The sequence below is a fragment of the Alexandromys fortis genome, unplaced genomic scaffold (genome assembly GCF_014885135.2).
Source record: "Alexandromys fortis isolate MF-2015 unplaced genomic scaffold, M_Fortis_MF-2015_v1.1 scaffold_23, whole genome shotgun sequence".
NCBI classification, from domain to species: Eukaryota; Metazoa; Chordata; class Mammalia; order Rodentia; family Cricetidae; genus Alexandromys; species Alexandromys fortis.
In genome coordinates, this window is record NW_026067907.1 from 9,199,458 (window position 1) to 9,215,043 (window position 15,586).

A 15,586-nucleotide genomic window follows, 5' to 3' on the forward strand; every position below is an offset into this window, starting at 1 on the left:
TGCTATTTAGTGGGAGAGGAGTGAGGAGATTGGACTAGCCTAATAGAGTTGTAGGTGATGAGGAAACACAGTCATAGGGGAAACAGGACTGCTAATGGTACCCTTGTAACCACAGCCCTCCTCTATGTGATGAAGTAAATAAACCATGTTTGGGGGCTACAATACAAATCAGCTAGCTGTCACATATGTCTCAGTCTTTAATATTATAAGTGTGAAAAGGAAACCATTCAGAGTACTACGAAGAAACATTTAAAATGAGCTCATTAAATGCAAATTAAAACAGAAACATTGAAAAAGCACTGGGCTACCACTAAAGGCTGAAGAAACAGCAGGTAAGAAACAATTCTCATTGATCAAAGAACTGAAAGCTAACAGAATAAAGTATTTTGCATTGAACCTGGTTCATGAATATTAAGCATTTTGAAATAAGGAGAACTTTTTCTTTCTTTTTCTTTTTCCTTTTGTGTGGGGGGCAGGTGGGGGTTCAAAGAAGCTTTAGAGGTGGGGTGGATTTGCATATATTAATACCAAGTCCTTCTACTGTATCATTTTCAAGCCATAGAGCTTTGAATTTAAAAAAAAAAATGCAGACTTCAGAAAAGCCTTTAGAAATAGGACCAACATTTGTAAAGGACATAAGATTCTTTCAGAGGCTTTGGACCCAAAAGAGTACTGAATAGAATTATACAAACTCTTCTCTCCAAAAGTTCCATAGAGACCACGTTGTGACGTGGTGGCACAAGGCCCTCATGACAAACAGTCTTAGATGAGGAGCTGAGACCACGTTGTGACGTGGTGGCACAAGGCCCTCATGACAAACAGTCTTAGATGAGGAGCTGCTTTCATCCAATATTATTAAAGGACAAGGCAAAGCACAGTACATTCTCGTACAACGACAGAGTCTGAGACTGAAAATCCTTGCGGGAAAGTTTAAAATAAAGCCAGACTCTGGGCCAACAGTCAATATAGACAGAATATTTACAATGACAAAACATTTTTTTTGTCTACTCCGTTCTTGTATCGTTGGCATCAACTCACAGTATCAGACATGGAATCCATGCTTGATGCTGGAATCTGCTTTTGTAAAATTAAATCATTATAAAATGAAGTACTTTTCCTAAAACCCATTTCGAAGTAAAATGTTTATCCTTTATCTATAAACAAGACAATAAAAAAACACTTGCTGTCAAGTGATAATAAAATGTACACTGACACTGTCAGAGAGGACAGGGCCACCGACAACATGGACAGCAGGCACACTGAAAGGCCTATGGCTACTGAACACGCACTCAGAAGAGAGAACACTTTCATAGCTAACATCATAAAATTGGAGAATAGACAGTAACAAGTGTGATCTTTATATGCCGTTAAATTTGCTAAGAGATTTTCCACAAGATATAGAAAATAATATTTTTAATCAATTAAAAAAACACCGTTGAATGGTACCCAGGTCTAATGAATCCTAGGCTACATCACTGAGCTACATTTCTATCTCAAAAACCCTGCGTAACACCGAGCTTTCATTTAAGAACTTCCTATCTTAATTGTGTGAGAACCCATGTCCTTTAATAGCTGATGTTATCGAAGGCCTAAATGTATAGGACATTTAGAACAATTCACAATTGTCACCACTAAAATTCAATTTTAAACACAAAGAAGTGCTCATTTTTTAAAAGATAAAAAAAAATTTAAAGAGGTGCTCAGAATTACATTTTTCTCAGTTAAGTTTTCTGAAGCTTTTCATTATCTTGAATCCTTTTTCCATACCTCACAAAGGCAAACTTTTGCATTGACTTCAATTAAATTATGGTTTAAGTTTGTCTGGGTCAAGACATTTAACACATCAATCATAATCCAAGAGGGAAATGGAAGTACCTTTAAAGCCATTCCCAGGACAAGAAGGAACCCTCTATTTTGAAACAATAAAAGGAAAATTGTTTCGTGGGTACTGAAATATTTGTCCCCTTTCCTGCACTAGGAGGATGCAGCAAGGCGGGAGAGTACAGGGATAAACAGCACCAGCTCTGTGTGCTGAGCAGTGTGAAACACTGTTCCATTTCTAGAGGTATCTACATGTCCTTTGACTGCAACAGACCTCTGGACAAAGACCTTCAGCCTTCGCTTCCTGGCTCAAGGGTGACTCCAGGCCTTCCTTACAATTGATTCACTCTCGCCTGTTCTGACTGTTATCAACACACCCAAATCAGAACTGGCAAGTCAGAAACTCCTTAAAAATGGCCTCCAATAGAACTAGGAAATAAAACTAGGTGAACTAAATAATTTAACATTTTTATGCAGTTTTTTAGATATGCAAGTTCAAGTTCCTTTTCCTGGGATGGGAGACAGCGATTTAACCATTTGTGTGAAAATGTACACTTGTTCACCATACAACAGTCATTAGTGAAAGTGAAGGAACAGGCTTAAATTCACCTTGTATCTCGCTTGTTTCTGTCAGCAATGGATTTAGTTGTGACACTAAGATATCACACTTCTTATTAAGAGAGTTCCAGATAAATCTTAATAAAACTGCCCAAATCTGTTCCATCCTAAAAGTTATTAATATAATTTATTAGATTCTTTATACAAATAATTATTTCTAGTTCTTAATTTCCTGTCTTTATATAGCTTTATAGGGCATATGCGCCTCAAAATTCATTCATAAACTAGATTGAGTTGGAAGAAACTAAACGTGTGCAATTCTCTTCAAAATATGAAATATTTCTTTCTTGTAAAATCTCCCATAATTTTTCTAATCTCTCCTGCTTGGTTCACTGACTCAGTTCAGCTTTGTATTTACAAACCAGCTCTTAAGGAGACGTCACCTGAAAGGCTCAGTAAGATTCATAGAAATGTACCTTTTCTATAAATTTAACAAGTTTCCAATTTATTCAGCAAAAATACACACTACCCTACCAAGGTGAGAGAAGCTGGCTATCTGTCGCTTGAACCTCTGCTTCAGTGAGGAGGTTATCGACCTGGCATGATTTCCCCCAGCGAGGGGTAAGGAAGGCTGCGTGCGCACTCTAACCTTACTTTCGTAGGTAAAAGCAGTTGTAGCTACTCGCAGCATGTAAAGCATTTATTTCATAAAGCCACCTCTCATCTGTCTTCTGGACACACTTCGGATAGAGCCACTTCAAACGTGCTTGGAGTGATGCTTCTCAGGCATAGACCACAAACAAAATCACCAAAGCATCAAGACACCGTTGGCAGGCGTCTACAGTAAGGAAACCGTCAATCAGGAATATTCGCCCAGCACCACTGCGCATTTCTACTCATTTGGGGGGAGAAGTGACTGGGACTTTGACATCTCTGAGAGGACCTTTCAAACCTTCCTACTTCACGGTGCTTACGGCGACCCTAGTGGCCGCTTCCAAAGCTGCACTCATCAGACTGCACCCCGTCCGCCACCTGTCAAAAGTCTCCACCTTGGCTATCACCTACTCTCTGCTACTCTTTCGCCTCAGATCTTCGAGGAGACATTTTTTAAAAAGACAGAACTGAAGGTGCAAGGTGCCATCTCTTTGGAGCCCATTATTTCCACCAGTAGAAGGCTTCCTGAGGGCTTCTTAAAAGTCCTACAGGGTCTGAACCTGCCCTGAGGTGAAGGACAGCATGACAGTCCCTGACAGGTGCAAACCTAGGCTGCTCGTCGCTCAGGGGTGGCAGAGCGCCAGGCTGCTGACCGTGCTGGACGAGCCCCGCCGTGGGAGGGCGTCGCGGTGCAGCCGGGTGTCCGCCCGCGGGGATGCCTGCCCCGGGCAAGGGCGGCGTGGGACACCCCGCACCCGGTCACTCGCGGGCCCCCGGGGCCGAGGACGCCCACCGGGCGGGCGGAGCGCGGTGCACACGCCTTCGCCCCGTGTGTCACCAGGTGGCTCGGGCCAGCCCCCGCGGCTCGCGCTCGGACCCGTGGGGTGTGACGTGGCGCCACGCACGGGCGCGGGGCGGCGCAGAGAGGTTGTACCTGGCAGGCACACACGTACCTATCATGGTCACCGGGCGGGTGGTGGCTGCGGGGCAAGCAGGGCCTACGCGGGCACCGACACCCGCCCAAGCCGCCCACCAGCGTTTCTCTCGGGTTTAGTCATCCAGGTTGGCCCTCCCCACGCGGCCAGCAGGCCCAGTGCGCGTGCGCATCCGCCCAGATGCGCGAAGCCTGCTGGGAGTTGTAGTTTTAACGCGTAAGAATCTCCTCTGGCTGCGACAGCCACCGCCGTTCGCCCTTTCCGGATTTAAGACCCAGGAAACGTGCGTCACGAAGGGGCGGGACTATCGGGCCGTAGTGTTGAGGAGTCGCTTAGCAACCAGGAGGCTCACCTTTGGAAGCTTGTTGCGACTCCAAGCCTCGGGTCCCAGCCCTCTTCCCGCCCCTCCCCTCCCCTAAACTCCCTTCACCTTGGAGCTGCCAAACATCTGGATCACCCTGGGCACCACGAGGGGTTGAATTTCTACCAGTAACGCGCCTTTTTACATTTTTCCCCGACCTCCTGCTCACATCTGTAAAACCCCCTGATTTTTCTACCACACTTTTGATAAGAGCAAGACGATTTCTAGGAAGATGGTGGCAGAAAAAGAGACTCTGACCTTAAACAAATGCCCAGACAAGATGCCGAAGAGGACCAAACTGCTGCCACAACAGCCGCTCCCGGTGCATCAGCCTCATTCCCTGGTTTCTGAGGGCTTCACAGTCAAAGCCATGATGAAAAACTCAGTCGTAAGTGATCTTCCTCAGTCGAACGCACTTGCTCCGAAACAGGGGACACGAGGTTGTAGAGGATGGCTGACCCTAAGATGGATTCCAAGCCCAGGTCCCCAGAGAGTTCTGTTTGCCAGAACTGGCAATGACTCAGTCGGTAGCTCACCCTGCCCATCAGTGTGCAGACAGGTAGGCCAGGCGGTTAGAAAGCTTTGGGGACAGGTGATGTACAGGTCTGGTTTATAAGCACTTTCGTGAGGACTTGTGCTTTCACCACCACCCCAAATTACACGTAAGCTTTTTAACCCGAAAGGGGAAAAAAACCCTTATCCTTATTGCAACCTAAATTAGCTCCACTCAGCAAAGAACCTTCTAGAGTGAGAATTCTTAGAAGTCATAGACTTGCAATATTTTAATATGAAGCAGTATACAGCTAGGACACATAGACTCCTCAATAGTCTATAAAGTAATTTATTTCACCTGGAACACTTTAGCATGCTTAGAATTTACTCAGTAACATTTTGACAAAAATGTTGACGTATTCAGAAGCTACTTATGTGAAAACTGGTTCCTGATAGTCCTTTTAAATACATTTTTATTTAAGATGGGCTCTATTTCAAGTGTCCCTACCAATACAAGTCCTATTTCATGTTTATTACTTGTGGTAATAAAAATAAAATATTCTTAACACCAATGGGGGAAATATTTAAAGGCACACATATACTTTAGCTATATGCATAACCCTGCTTTTAAATCTTCTTATTTATTAAATAGCCTCTAATTTGGTATACTAAACCAAGTTTGTCTCTTGAGTAGGCACTGTTTAGTAATGTGGGGTTAAATAATAAATGTAATTTAGTATTTTCAAATTTGTACAATTTACACCCTGAGAGGATCTTATTATTCAATATATTACCTTAATAGTGTTTTCCATTGTCCCATTATTTCTTTCTTTATTTATTGCAGGCCCAATACTACCTTATTTCTAAACACATACTTAGAGGACACAAATAAAGTAGACCACCTGTAGACTTCCAGCTCAGATTCCTGGGTTGCTAAACAAAATCATATTCCTATATTTCGCTGTATGTGTTGGTTAGCTTATAGTAGTTAAAATTTTTTGAATCAGTCTAAAAAATAACAGCAGAGTTACAGGAAACAGAAAAGGTTGTTTCTATATTCAGTACTTAGAGTTCACCACTTCTGAGTTCCATGATGTTGATATTGTTACGTTGTAATGTTAAAGTCTCTCTCTCTCTCTACTGAATAGACCTTCTATTCAGAACGTATATGCCAACTTTCATCTTTTCATTACAGCTGTGTGTCCCAAAAGCCACCCAAAACCCCTTATCCAATGTTGCACTCACCCTCCGTTCCCTCCACAGCCCTCTAGTTCAGTGGGTAATGTCATTTCAATTTTCTTCCAAGAAAAACACACAGAATTTGCCCTAAGAACTGTAGAAATTATTTATGAGATGGTGGTGTCTGGAGACATTATTTGTAAAAATGATTTCTTAAAATCCCAGTGGCAAGTGGTCTTAAGCAGTTTGTGGTTCTTTTGGTTGCATGAATTTCTGTTTTGGTCTCTATAAAAATAAGCAATCTCAAAAGTCTTCACTCAAAGAATAACACTCAAGTTCATATCAATGCATCATTTTCCATTAAAAGATGGAAGGAGATAAAAAATTTGAAGATTTGTTGTTTATTGTCCTTCTTAGAAAAGATAATGGAGCCCATGACCAAAAACCACTTAGCCCGTATTATTCCCTCAAGTCAGCTAAAACTGGACCCTTTATGCACTTATACACCTTATCAAAAAGCATGTTAGGTCAGGAATAGTGAAGAGCAACACAACCTCATGCTCAAGAGGCAGATCTAGGAGGATCAACCCTCGAGGATAGATAGCCTCAGCTACATGGGAAGTTAAAAGGAAATCTACAATATATATGGAGACCCTGTCTTAAGCAAGCAAGAAAGGAAGCAAGCGTGTGTGTGTGTGTTTGTGCACACACACACATACACACTGCAATATGGAACCAAGGCTGGATGATGTTACCTGTAGGCCCCCATTCCAAGCCCATCAGAAAACAGACTAAGAAAGCTATAGAATTCCAAAAGGACACAATCTTCAATATATGCTTTAGACAAAATGAGAAAAAAGTCAGTAACCTGCAAAATGACACAGCCAGCGATGAAGAAGAAGCAACTTCATGATGGTATGTTTCAGAAGCAGCCCCTGTCACTTCTGCATAAGTTCATTACTGAAGCTGAGTCTTAAAGCCACAGCTAGTTGGAAGAGGGACTGGCATGTGTTAGGTTCCAAATGGTAGCTCTTTGGCTGTCTCAGTCTCGCAGTGTTTTATTATTGTAGTGAGGGGAGATGGGACACTGGGAATAATTAGAAGTCACAGACTACCAATGCTAAAGGTGATGCTTTAGAGTAAAGAGAAGCTCAAGGATAAGCCTGCCCAGTCACAGCACAAACAACTAAGCTTCTGTGGCTAGGGGTGCAAATCTTCATTTCATCGACTGGAAGTATTAATGATGGTGGATCCAGGGGACAGTTAGCTGATGGGGGGCTCATCACCCAACACCTCACAGGTATATAATGTCTCCCAAACTTCAATCAATTATCAATCAATTATCAATACATATAGACTAAGCTTTCCAGAACAAAGTTCTGATGACACAGTGTCAAGATTTGGGAGCAATCCAGTTTCAAAACAATAAACTGAAGGAAAAAAAAAAAAAGAAATTCTCTAAGTCATACTTTCAGCAGTCATCTCCTTTTAAAAAAAAAACTTTTTTATTCTTTGGCAATTTCATACATGTATACAATGTGTCTTGATCATATTCACCCAAATTCTCCCTCCCTCTCTCCATGTGCCTTGCTGACAGGGCAGGACAGTCTTTCAAAATTTCCTGCTTCTGAAAATGGTATAACACAACTTCTAGGCCCGTAGCCAAAGGTGGGTGCCCCAACATTGCAAAGAAACGTTGGGTGACTGTCCAGGCAGCCAGCGCTCTCTCTTTCTCTTTCTTCTTGTATTTTTGGAAAGTTGTTTGCTTGAACTTCCTGTTTGCTCAGGTAATGTTATTTTCCTCCTGAGATCTTTGATGGGTTGAAGACTAGATAGTTACAGTTACTATCCTCTCATATCTTAGCTAAAAACATATCAGGTTCTTACTAGATTCATACTAGATTCAGATTCTCCAGGATAGGACAGCTATTGGAGTAATCTCTGTAATTTGCCACTTACCTATGATCTGTATATTTAGAATGTGTTCCTTACTTGATGTTGTTCTTTTTGGTTGTAGTTTCATTTTTGTTTATGTTATTACCCCTTTCTTCTGGACAATACTTGATAATCATTCTTATTGTATATAGTTTTGTATTCGATTAGAACATTACATATTCAGACAAAAAGGGGAAGGGTAGTGGGTATTTGCTCCACCCATGAACATGAGCTAGGTGGCCCAATAGAGGCAGTGCTTTTGTCTGCCTATGTGACCTCTAGTAAGGGAGGAGGGTGTGGTGGTCGCACTCTCTTGGGTGGCAAAGGCAGAGACAGGTGGCTTGAAGCAGCCTGTGAATGGTATCCAGCTTCCAAGGACTCTGCAACTGGATTTACCATATCCTGTATTCCTGAGTGTGTTTCCCCCTTTCATATCTCAATAAATTATTGATACCCCTTAAATAGACGATTTACGAGCTGAAAAGATCACATTAAAACACAGTAGTAGTGCACACCTTTAATCCCAGCACTCAGGAGGCAACAGCAGGCAAATCTCTGTGAGTTTGAGACCAGCCTGGTCTACAGAATGAGTTCCAGGATAGCTAGGGAAACACGGAGAAACATTGTTCAAAAAAACAAAACAAACAAACAGACAAAAAAAAGCTGCCAAATCACGGTGGTCCTTACTTCAAATTCTCAGGCCCTCGCTGCACTAAGAACAAAAGCAAAAGTTCCTACCTCTTGTGAGGCCCTTCCGGAGGTAGCTACTGCTGCTTTTCATGTATTCATTCATATACACATATACATAGATATTACATACATATCATCTCCATCCTCACGATCTCCCTTCCTTCCTAGCACATAGATATTTACACACATATCCCCCATCTTCACCATCTCCCTTCCTTCCTAGTGCCTTCATCATGGCTTTCTTGCTGGTCCTGACTCACTGATGGCGGGTCTGCCTTGATGACTCTTTCCTTCTAGCTCCTTCTACCTGCAGTGTACAGACCACCTTCTGTTGCTGCCTTCATTTTTTGTTGAAAAGTTTACTTTGTAGTAAGCTGTTCTCTGACCACTTAAAATCTCAGGCTCTTAGTCATGGCCTCCAACCCTGCCCTGCCTGGAACTCCTGTCTGCCGTGATATCAGTGTAGCTAGATGTGGGTGTTCTCTGTTAGATACTCAGTGTTGGAGGCTTGGAGATTTCATTGTTTCGTTCACTGCTCCATCTCCAGCCAAGGAAAAGTTTGTGCCCCATAATAAGGGCTTTATTTTCTGCTTTCTTTTTTCTTTTTGGTCAAATGAGATATTTAATATTTAATTCTATAACTAATTAGTCATCACTAAGTTAGAATTTTCAAAGAAAATAACAATAAAATTACATGGGTATTGAAATCATGAATACCATATAGATGTCCTGTGAAATATTTTATTGGCTTATTACAAAAGATGTATTGTAAACTACCAAGCCTAAGAATGATTTGACCTAGGAAAGCTTTCTCTTAAGATTATGGATAATATTTTAGTCTTTGTATCTTGAGACCTCTTGTAATCTTAATGTTCAATTTAAAGTTTTTTATCTTAAATCATTTTTGTTTCTAAAGGTAGAAATTCTGTGTTTATTTCCTAAAGGGCCAGAATTGTACTTTATCCTTGATATAGATAAACTACATGTTATATAAAAAATGTTTGCCTATTTAATTTATGATTCCCAATTACTTTAAATGATCTGTCAATGCTGTGAATATATAAATTCAAGTGTGTGCCTAATACTTTGTTATTACATATCAATGTTTTAATACACCATAAGTCATCTTACATTTATTGAATCTTCTAACCTATCCTGTGAGAAAAACAGGACAGACTATATTCTCTATAAAACAAATTAGTCTCAGACAATTTTATGAGATATGTGTTAAGTGACGAGAAAAGAGTGTAGATTTCTATATTGTTTTTGTCTCTGTAGCTGGATTCTATGTTTTGTTTGTTTCATTAAGGTTGTTTATGTAAATGGGTGTTTTGCAATGTGTGCATCCTGGTATACTCAAAGTCTGGGAAAGAACACCAGCATTAGAGCTACAGATGGTATGACCAACCATGTGGGTGCTAGGAATCAAACACGGGTCTTCCGCAAAAGCAGCCAGTGCCAGCATTCTTAACCACGGAGCCATCTCTCCCACTCCTGAACTTTTTGTTTAAAGTGAGGTTCTGTGATGCCTCTTGAACCATACCCTATCATAAGGGGAAAGTTAATAGCATAAAAGGAAACTAACATGAAAGTCCTCCATTCATTCATATTTTCTGCTACAGAATAACAGCAACTGGATGAAAATCATATTAACTCAGCTGGTTAATATGATGAAGGGTGACCTGTTGCAAGGGAGAGGGCCACTTGCTCATCCCGGCTGCCCAGCTAGCTTACACCCAAAATAATCACACAGAAATTGTATTAGTTAAAACACTGCTTGGCTCTAACTTCTTATTGACTAACTCTTACATATTAGTTTAACCCATCTCCATTAATCTGTGTATCATCATGTGGCAGTGGCTTACCAGAGATTCTAACCAGCGTCCATCTCAGGCAGAGGATCCATGACTTCTCTGACTCTGCCCTTTTTCCTCCCAGCATTCAGTTCTGTTTTTTCTACCTACCTAAGTTCCACCCTATAAACTAGGCCAAGGCAGTTTCTTTATCCACTAACCAATGAAAGCAACACAGAAACAGAAGGAGCTCCTACACCATTTCCCCTTTTCTGTTTAAACAAAAAGGAAGGCTTTAACTTTAACATAGTAAAATTACATATAACAAAACAGTTATCAAGCAAGAATTACAGTTACAATATTTATATCTACTTTATCTTTTATCATAACTAAGAAAAACTATAACTATCTATTCTTCAACTCCATCAAAGGCTCCAGAAGGATATACTATTACCTAAGTAAAACAGGAAGTATATTATAAGCACCTTCCAAAATTCTAGAATTGACAGAAACATCTCGTTGCCTGGACAGTTACCCAAAGTTCTTCTGTACCTTTGGGGCATCCATCTTCAGCCTACAGGCAGGTCACTCTTGTAGATGGTAGGGTTGGTGGTTACCTTTTTGTCTGAGAGTGTGCCATGCCAAGTACCTTTCCATACCATTAACACTGGGTAGCAGGGTGAAGTTAGGCACCAGCTTGAATTCTCTGATTTCAATAAGACATGTAAGTGTTGTCTTCAGCAACAGGGCCTTACCACCAGTTTGTAGAGAGCAAGCAATAGACTTGGCAGTAGCCTGAGATAGTAGGGGGCTTCAATGGGTACTCTTTGGCCAATAACTCAGTGCTATTTAACCACCCATTTCTGGTACTGGATGTTTCACTTGGTGGTGAAAGATGTTTAGTTAGGGTTTTGTCTCTCTTGTTATTGGGTGACTCTATTTAGATTCCTATTTTTAAAAGATTTATATATTATTAGTTATCCCCCCAATCTCCCTTAGTTTTAGGTGTCCTGCCCCATATTCTCACGCTTGCCCTCTGTTTTTCAGAACTCTCACCATTGTTAAATCCTCTTGTTTCAATCTCTTACCTGTCCCTCCATAACTGTATATTGTATTCCCTATTCCTTGGGTAATGCCCCCTACTCCATAGTCCTTACTCTATACCTAGTCTCCATGATTATATGGATTGTAACACATCTATCAAATGTTTAAAAGCTGACATCTACATATAAGAGAAAAATAAATACTCTTTTTTGGAGTCTGGGTTACCTCACTCAGGTTGATTTTCTAGAGATCCATGCTGTAGGATAATGTTCTTGTACATTTTAAATATTTGTCTCTCATATTGGTTTAATAAAATGCTATTTGGCCAGTAACCAGGCATAAAGTATAGGTAGTGTGACCACACTAGGAGAATTCTGGGAAGAGGAAAGGCAGAGAGTCAGTCACAAGCCAGACACAGAGGAAGGAAAAATAAGAATGCCTTACTGAGGAAAGGCACCAAAACACATGACTAAACATAGATAAGAATTGAGTTAATTTAAGTTTTAAGAACTAGCTAATAATAGTCCAAACATTTATAATTAATATAAGCCTCTGTATGTTTCTTTGGGACTGAATGATTATGGAACCAGAAAGAACAGAGCTTCTCTCTACATATCCATCCATTTACCTGTGAATTTCATGATTTGGGGGTTTTGTTTGTTTATTTATTTAAGCAGGATAATATTCTATTGTATTGTACATTTTCATCCCTTTGATGGAATATAATTTCTGGATATTATAAATGGGGAATCAATGAACATGTAAAGTCATTTTTCATTATATAGCTAGATCTTGAGGTAGATCTTTCCCCAGTTTCTTGAGGATCTGCCACACTAAATCCCATAGTAGTTGTAAAAGTTTGTACTCCCAACAGCAAAGGATGTTTAGCATTTCTATGTTTCTCAGCTGTTTGTGATTAATCTTTTGAGAAATCTCTGTCTAGTTCTCTACCCCAATTGTAAATTGGATCATTTGTTCCCGTGGTGTGTAGTTTTACCCATTTGCCCATTTTCATGGTTTATTCTTACGGTGTTCACATTCAATCACTCAAATGTGAATTTAAAATGGAAGGTGAGTAAGGCTTTTATTTGATCTTTATATATGGAGAGCCACCAATAATGCACTTGTGAATTCTAACTCAGTAATTTCTATTCTGACCCTTAGTGTATATAGTTATCTGAATCAGTATCCCACTGTCTTTGTTGTTATAATCTGTCTGGTAAGATAAGTACTTCATCATATCCTTGTTCTTTTACCATCTATAGAGACTTTTATGATACACTGTAAAGTTTACTGAACACGAAGGAGGAATTTAATTAGAATTACATAGAATATGTAGGATAATTTGTGGGAGAGTAACCATATTTTCTTAATTTGGTAAGGTTTCTAGTTTGTGATGTATTAGTTTTACCAAAAATGCATTCTAGGGTTATGAAGATGATTAGAAACCTTTTTATTATTTGGTCTGTTGATTTGAGTCTATGTCCAGTAATCATTAGATGATATTCTACTGCTAAATCACCCTCACATCCTTGCACATGATTTTATCATGATGTTTATTGTACAAAACAACTACTGGTCATTGATTTATTTTTAATTAAAAAAATCAAAGCATTTTCCAGGAATCTAAGTATTATCACTCAAAACAAGATATATTGCTAAGGTCCTGCCTCATCAGCTTAGTTTGGACTGGGGGTGAACAGGTCTATTCTCCAAGCCACACTGCCACCATCTGCAGTTGAGCTGGGCCTGCTCACGAAAGGTCATCATAGCTGAGTGTCTAGACTATTGACTTCCACTCATGGATAGAAGGTGTCAGGAAGGTCACAGGCTCCTCACCACCAGTGCCAACCAATTCCCTCATACTTGCATTGTGTCCTCAAAAACTCCAAAAGGGTCTAGAACAGGAAAGGAAGGAATAGGAGAGGGAGCTCCTAGCCATGGAAGAATCATCATCCCTGCTGGGTATAGACCTTCTATTGTGGCCGTTTTAAGATCTCTCATGTTTCTGACCATGCACCCGCTCCCCTATTGCTCTGTAAGCAAGCCTAATAAACTCATTGGTTTAGCAGAATGAACTTTGGTGGAATTGTACCTGAGTGTGTCATCGGTATCATAGGCGTATAGGGTAGTTGTTTGCTTCTCCCCCAGGGAAGGAATTTAGCAACATCTGTCTCCACAAAATAAAATAGCTTGGGGTGCGTAACATAGACTTTGGTTTCCTGCCTTTCTAGAAGTTATTAGTTTAAGGTGCTGTGAATTTGGTTATGGTGAAAGCTGTCTTCCAGGCTTCTCCATGTGTCCTCACAGGACATTCCTCCATGAATATCTGTGGAGTCCTTCCCTTCACCAATCCTTCTACCCTTTGCTCTTAGGAAGCTACTAATTAATGCCTTCAGAAGGTCTGACCCCCAAGTCCTAACAGAATCCTAATTATATCCCCATTGTTTTATTTTCAAATACAATGATATTGGGGTAATTTAGGCAAGAGTCCATGTTAGATAGGGGCTGTTTTGATTCTTGACTTGTGGATAGAAGCAGGACTGGGGTTCTTAGGTGCCAGGACACAGAAGTGTTTGTACAACCTGAAAGACAGCATGAACTTGCCTTTGAGAAGGAAATTAGCTGTGTAGCATACTTGTATTCTGCACACATATCTCGATTTAATAACTAGAATGTGGTACTGCCTTGCTATAAAGAATAATGCAATCCTCACTGAAGTTTTAATTATATGACCATGAAGCTTCTGTGACAGCTCTTCTGTTTCTAAGAGTTTTCCTTTTTAGACTCTGCAGTGTCTGTTGTATTTCGCTTAGGATGAATTTCTTAGGTTCCCTAAGTTGTGAAGATGACAAGATCCTCTCCCCTTGCTCCACTGCGCTTGGAGCCTACATTTTCTTTATTCATCCTCTGTGATGAGCTTTGAGCGAACACCTGCCTACCATGAATAATACTGCAATGATCATAGTGATGGTTGTGTCTCTCTGGCTATGGGTTTGGTTTCCTTTGTGTGCACAGTTGTGCATTGCTGATCCAAGTGTTTGTGTATTTTTCCCTTTATTTTGTGTTTTTAGGGATTTTAATGTAAAAAAGAAAAATTGTTATGTAGAATTTTTAAAATACATTAAAAAAGAAAATAATGTTTCAGAAATCATCAACCAGTTATTGCTCCTTGTCTGCATGCTTTGTTCCTATACATATGTATTTATCGGTCTGTGAAGTTGAAGTCACATCATTAATATGCTTAAAATTCTAATATCTACCAGTATATTAATCATTTCTAGTTCATTATTTTTTAATTCAATTCAGTTTTAATTTGTCTTCCTTTCTTTGTATATTCTCTCTTAAAACTGATTCTGAAATTCTTCTGATTTAGGTAACAGGTAAGAGGTGGAGGGAGTATGTGGTAGGGATCAAACTCAGCCTCATAAACTATGACAAGTATTCTACAAAGCTGCAGATTTATTGTTTCTATTTTAGTATAATTTCTTCTCATTTGGTTTCCATTGTTTCTATTATTAAATTTTTTTAAAGGTTGTGATTGTTTTATTTCATGTTCTTGTTAATGTTTTATTTTAATAGAAATTACATTCTTGCTTTTTAAATGGTCGTGATTGTGTTTTTGTTTTCCAGTCTTATAGTTGTATTTATGAGGGATTGTTGCCCTGTTGGTTAGAGCTTTATACTGTTGTTTTGATTATTGTTGACTGAGGTTTCTGTCCTGCCTGGTCCCACAGTCGCTCAGTCTCAAAGAAACACACAGAAATCTACATTTATTATAAACTGGTTGGCCTATTATCTCAGGCTTCTTATTAACTCTTACATCTTAAATTAGCCCATTATTCTTGTCTATGTTAGCCACGTGGCTTGATACCTTTTATCAGTAAGGCATTCTTATCTTGTGTCCTCTGTGGCTGGGTCAGGACTGCAGACTCAGCCTTTCCTCTTCCCAGAATTCTCCTGTTCTCGTTGTTCTGCCTATACTTCCTGCCTGGCTACTGGCCAACCAGCGTTTATTAAAACCATACAAAAAACAAACCTTTACAAAGTACAAGACTATTGTCCCACAGCAGATTATGATTTTTGCTAGTACAGAATAATCTGACAAAGCACAAAGATACACT

The 15,586-nt window shown here is 39.9% G+C and overlaps 2 protein-coding genes across 3 annotated transcripts in view; one reads left to right on the forward strand and one right to left on the reverse strand.

Moving 5' to 3' along the window:
* Prkn (parkin RBR E3 ubiquitin protein ligase) overlaps positions 1-4,136 on the reverse strand; it is a 1,135,485-nt gene extending 1,131,349 nt beyond the window's left edge. For both annotated transcript variants that reach the window (XM_050135903.1, XM_050135902.1), the window contains exon 1: positions 3,987-4,136. In XM_050135903.1, coding sequence (XP_049991860.1) covers positions 3,987-3,993 — 7 coding nt within the window. In that variant the 5' untranslated portion in view covers positions 3,994-4,136. The remainder of the gene's footprint in view (positions 1-3,986) is intronic.
* A 76-nt stretch (positions 4,137-4,212) lies between these two features.
* Pacrg (parkin coregulated) overlaps positions 4,213-15,586 on the forward strand; it is a 420,955-nt gene continuing 409,581 nt past the window's right edge. The window contains exon 1 of the mRNA XM_050135905.1: positions 4,213-4,717. Within this exon, the coding sequence (XP_049991862.1) occupies positions 4,562-4,717 (156 nt within the window). The 5' untranslated portion in view covers positions 4,213-4,561. The remainder of the gene's footprint in view (positions 4,718-15,586) is intronic.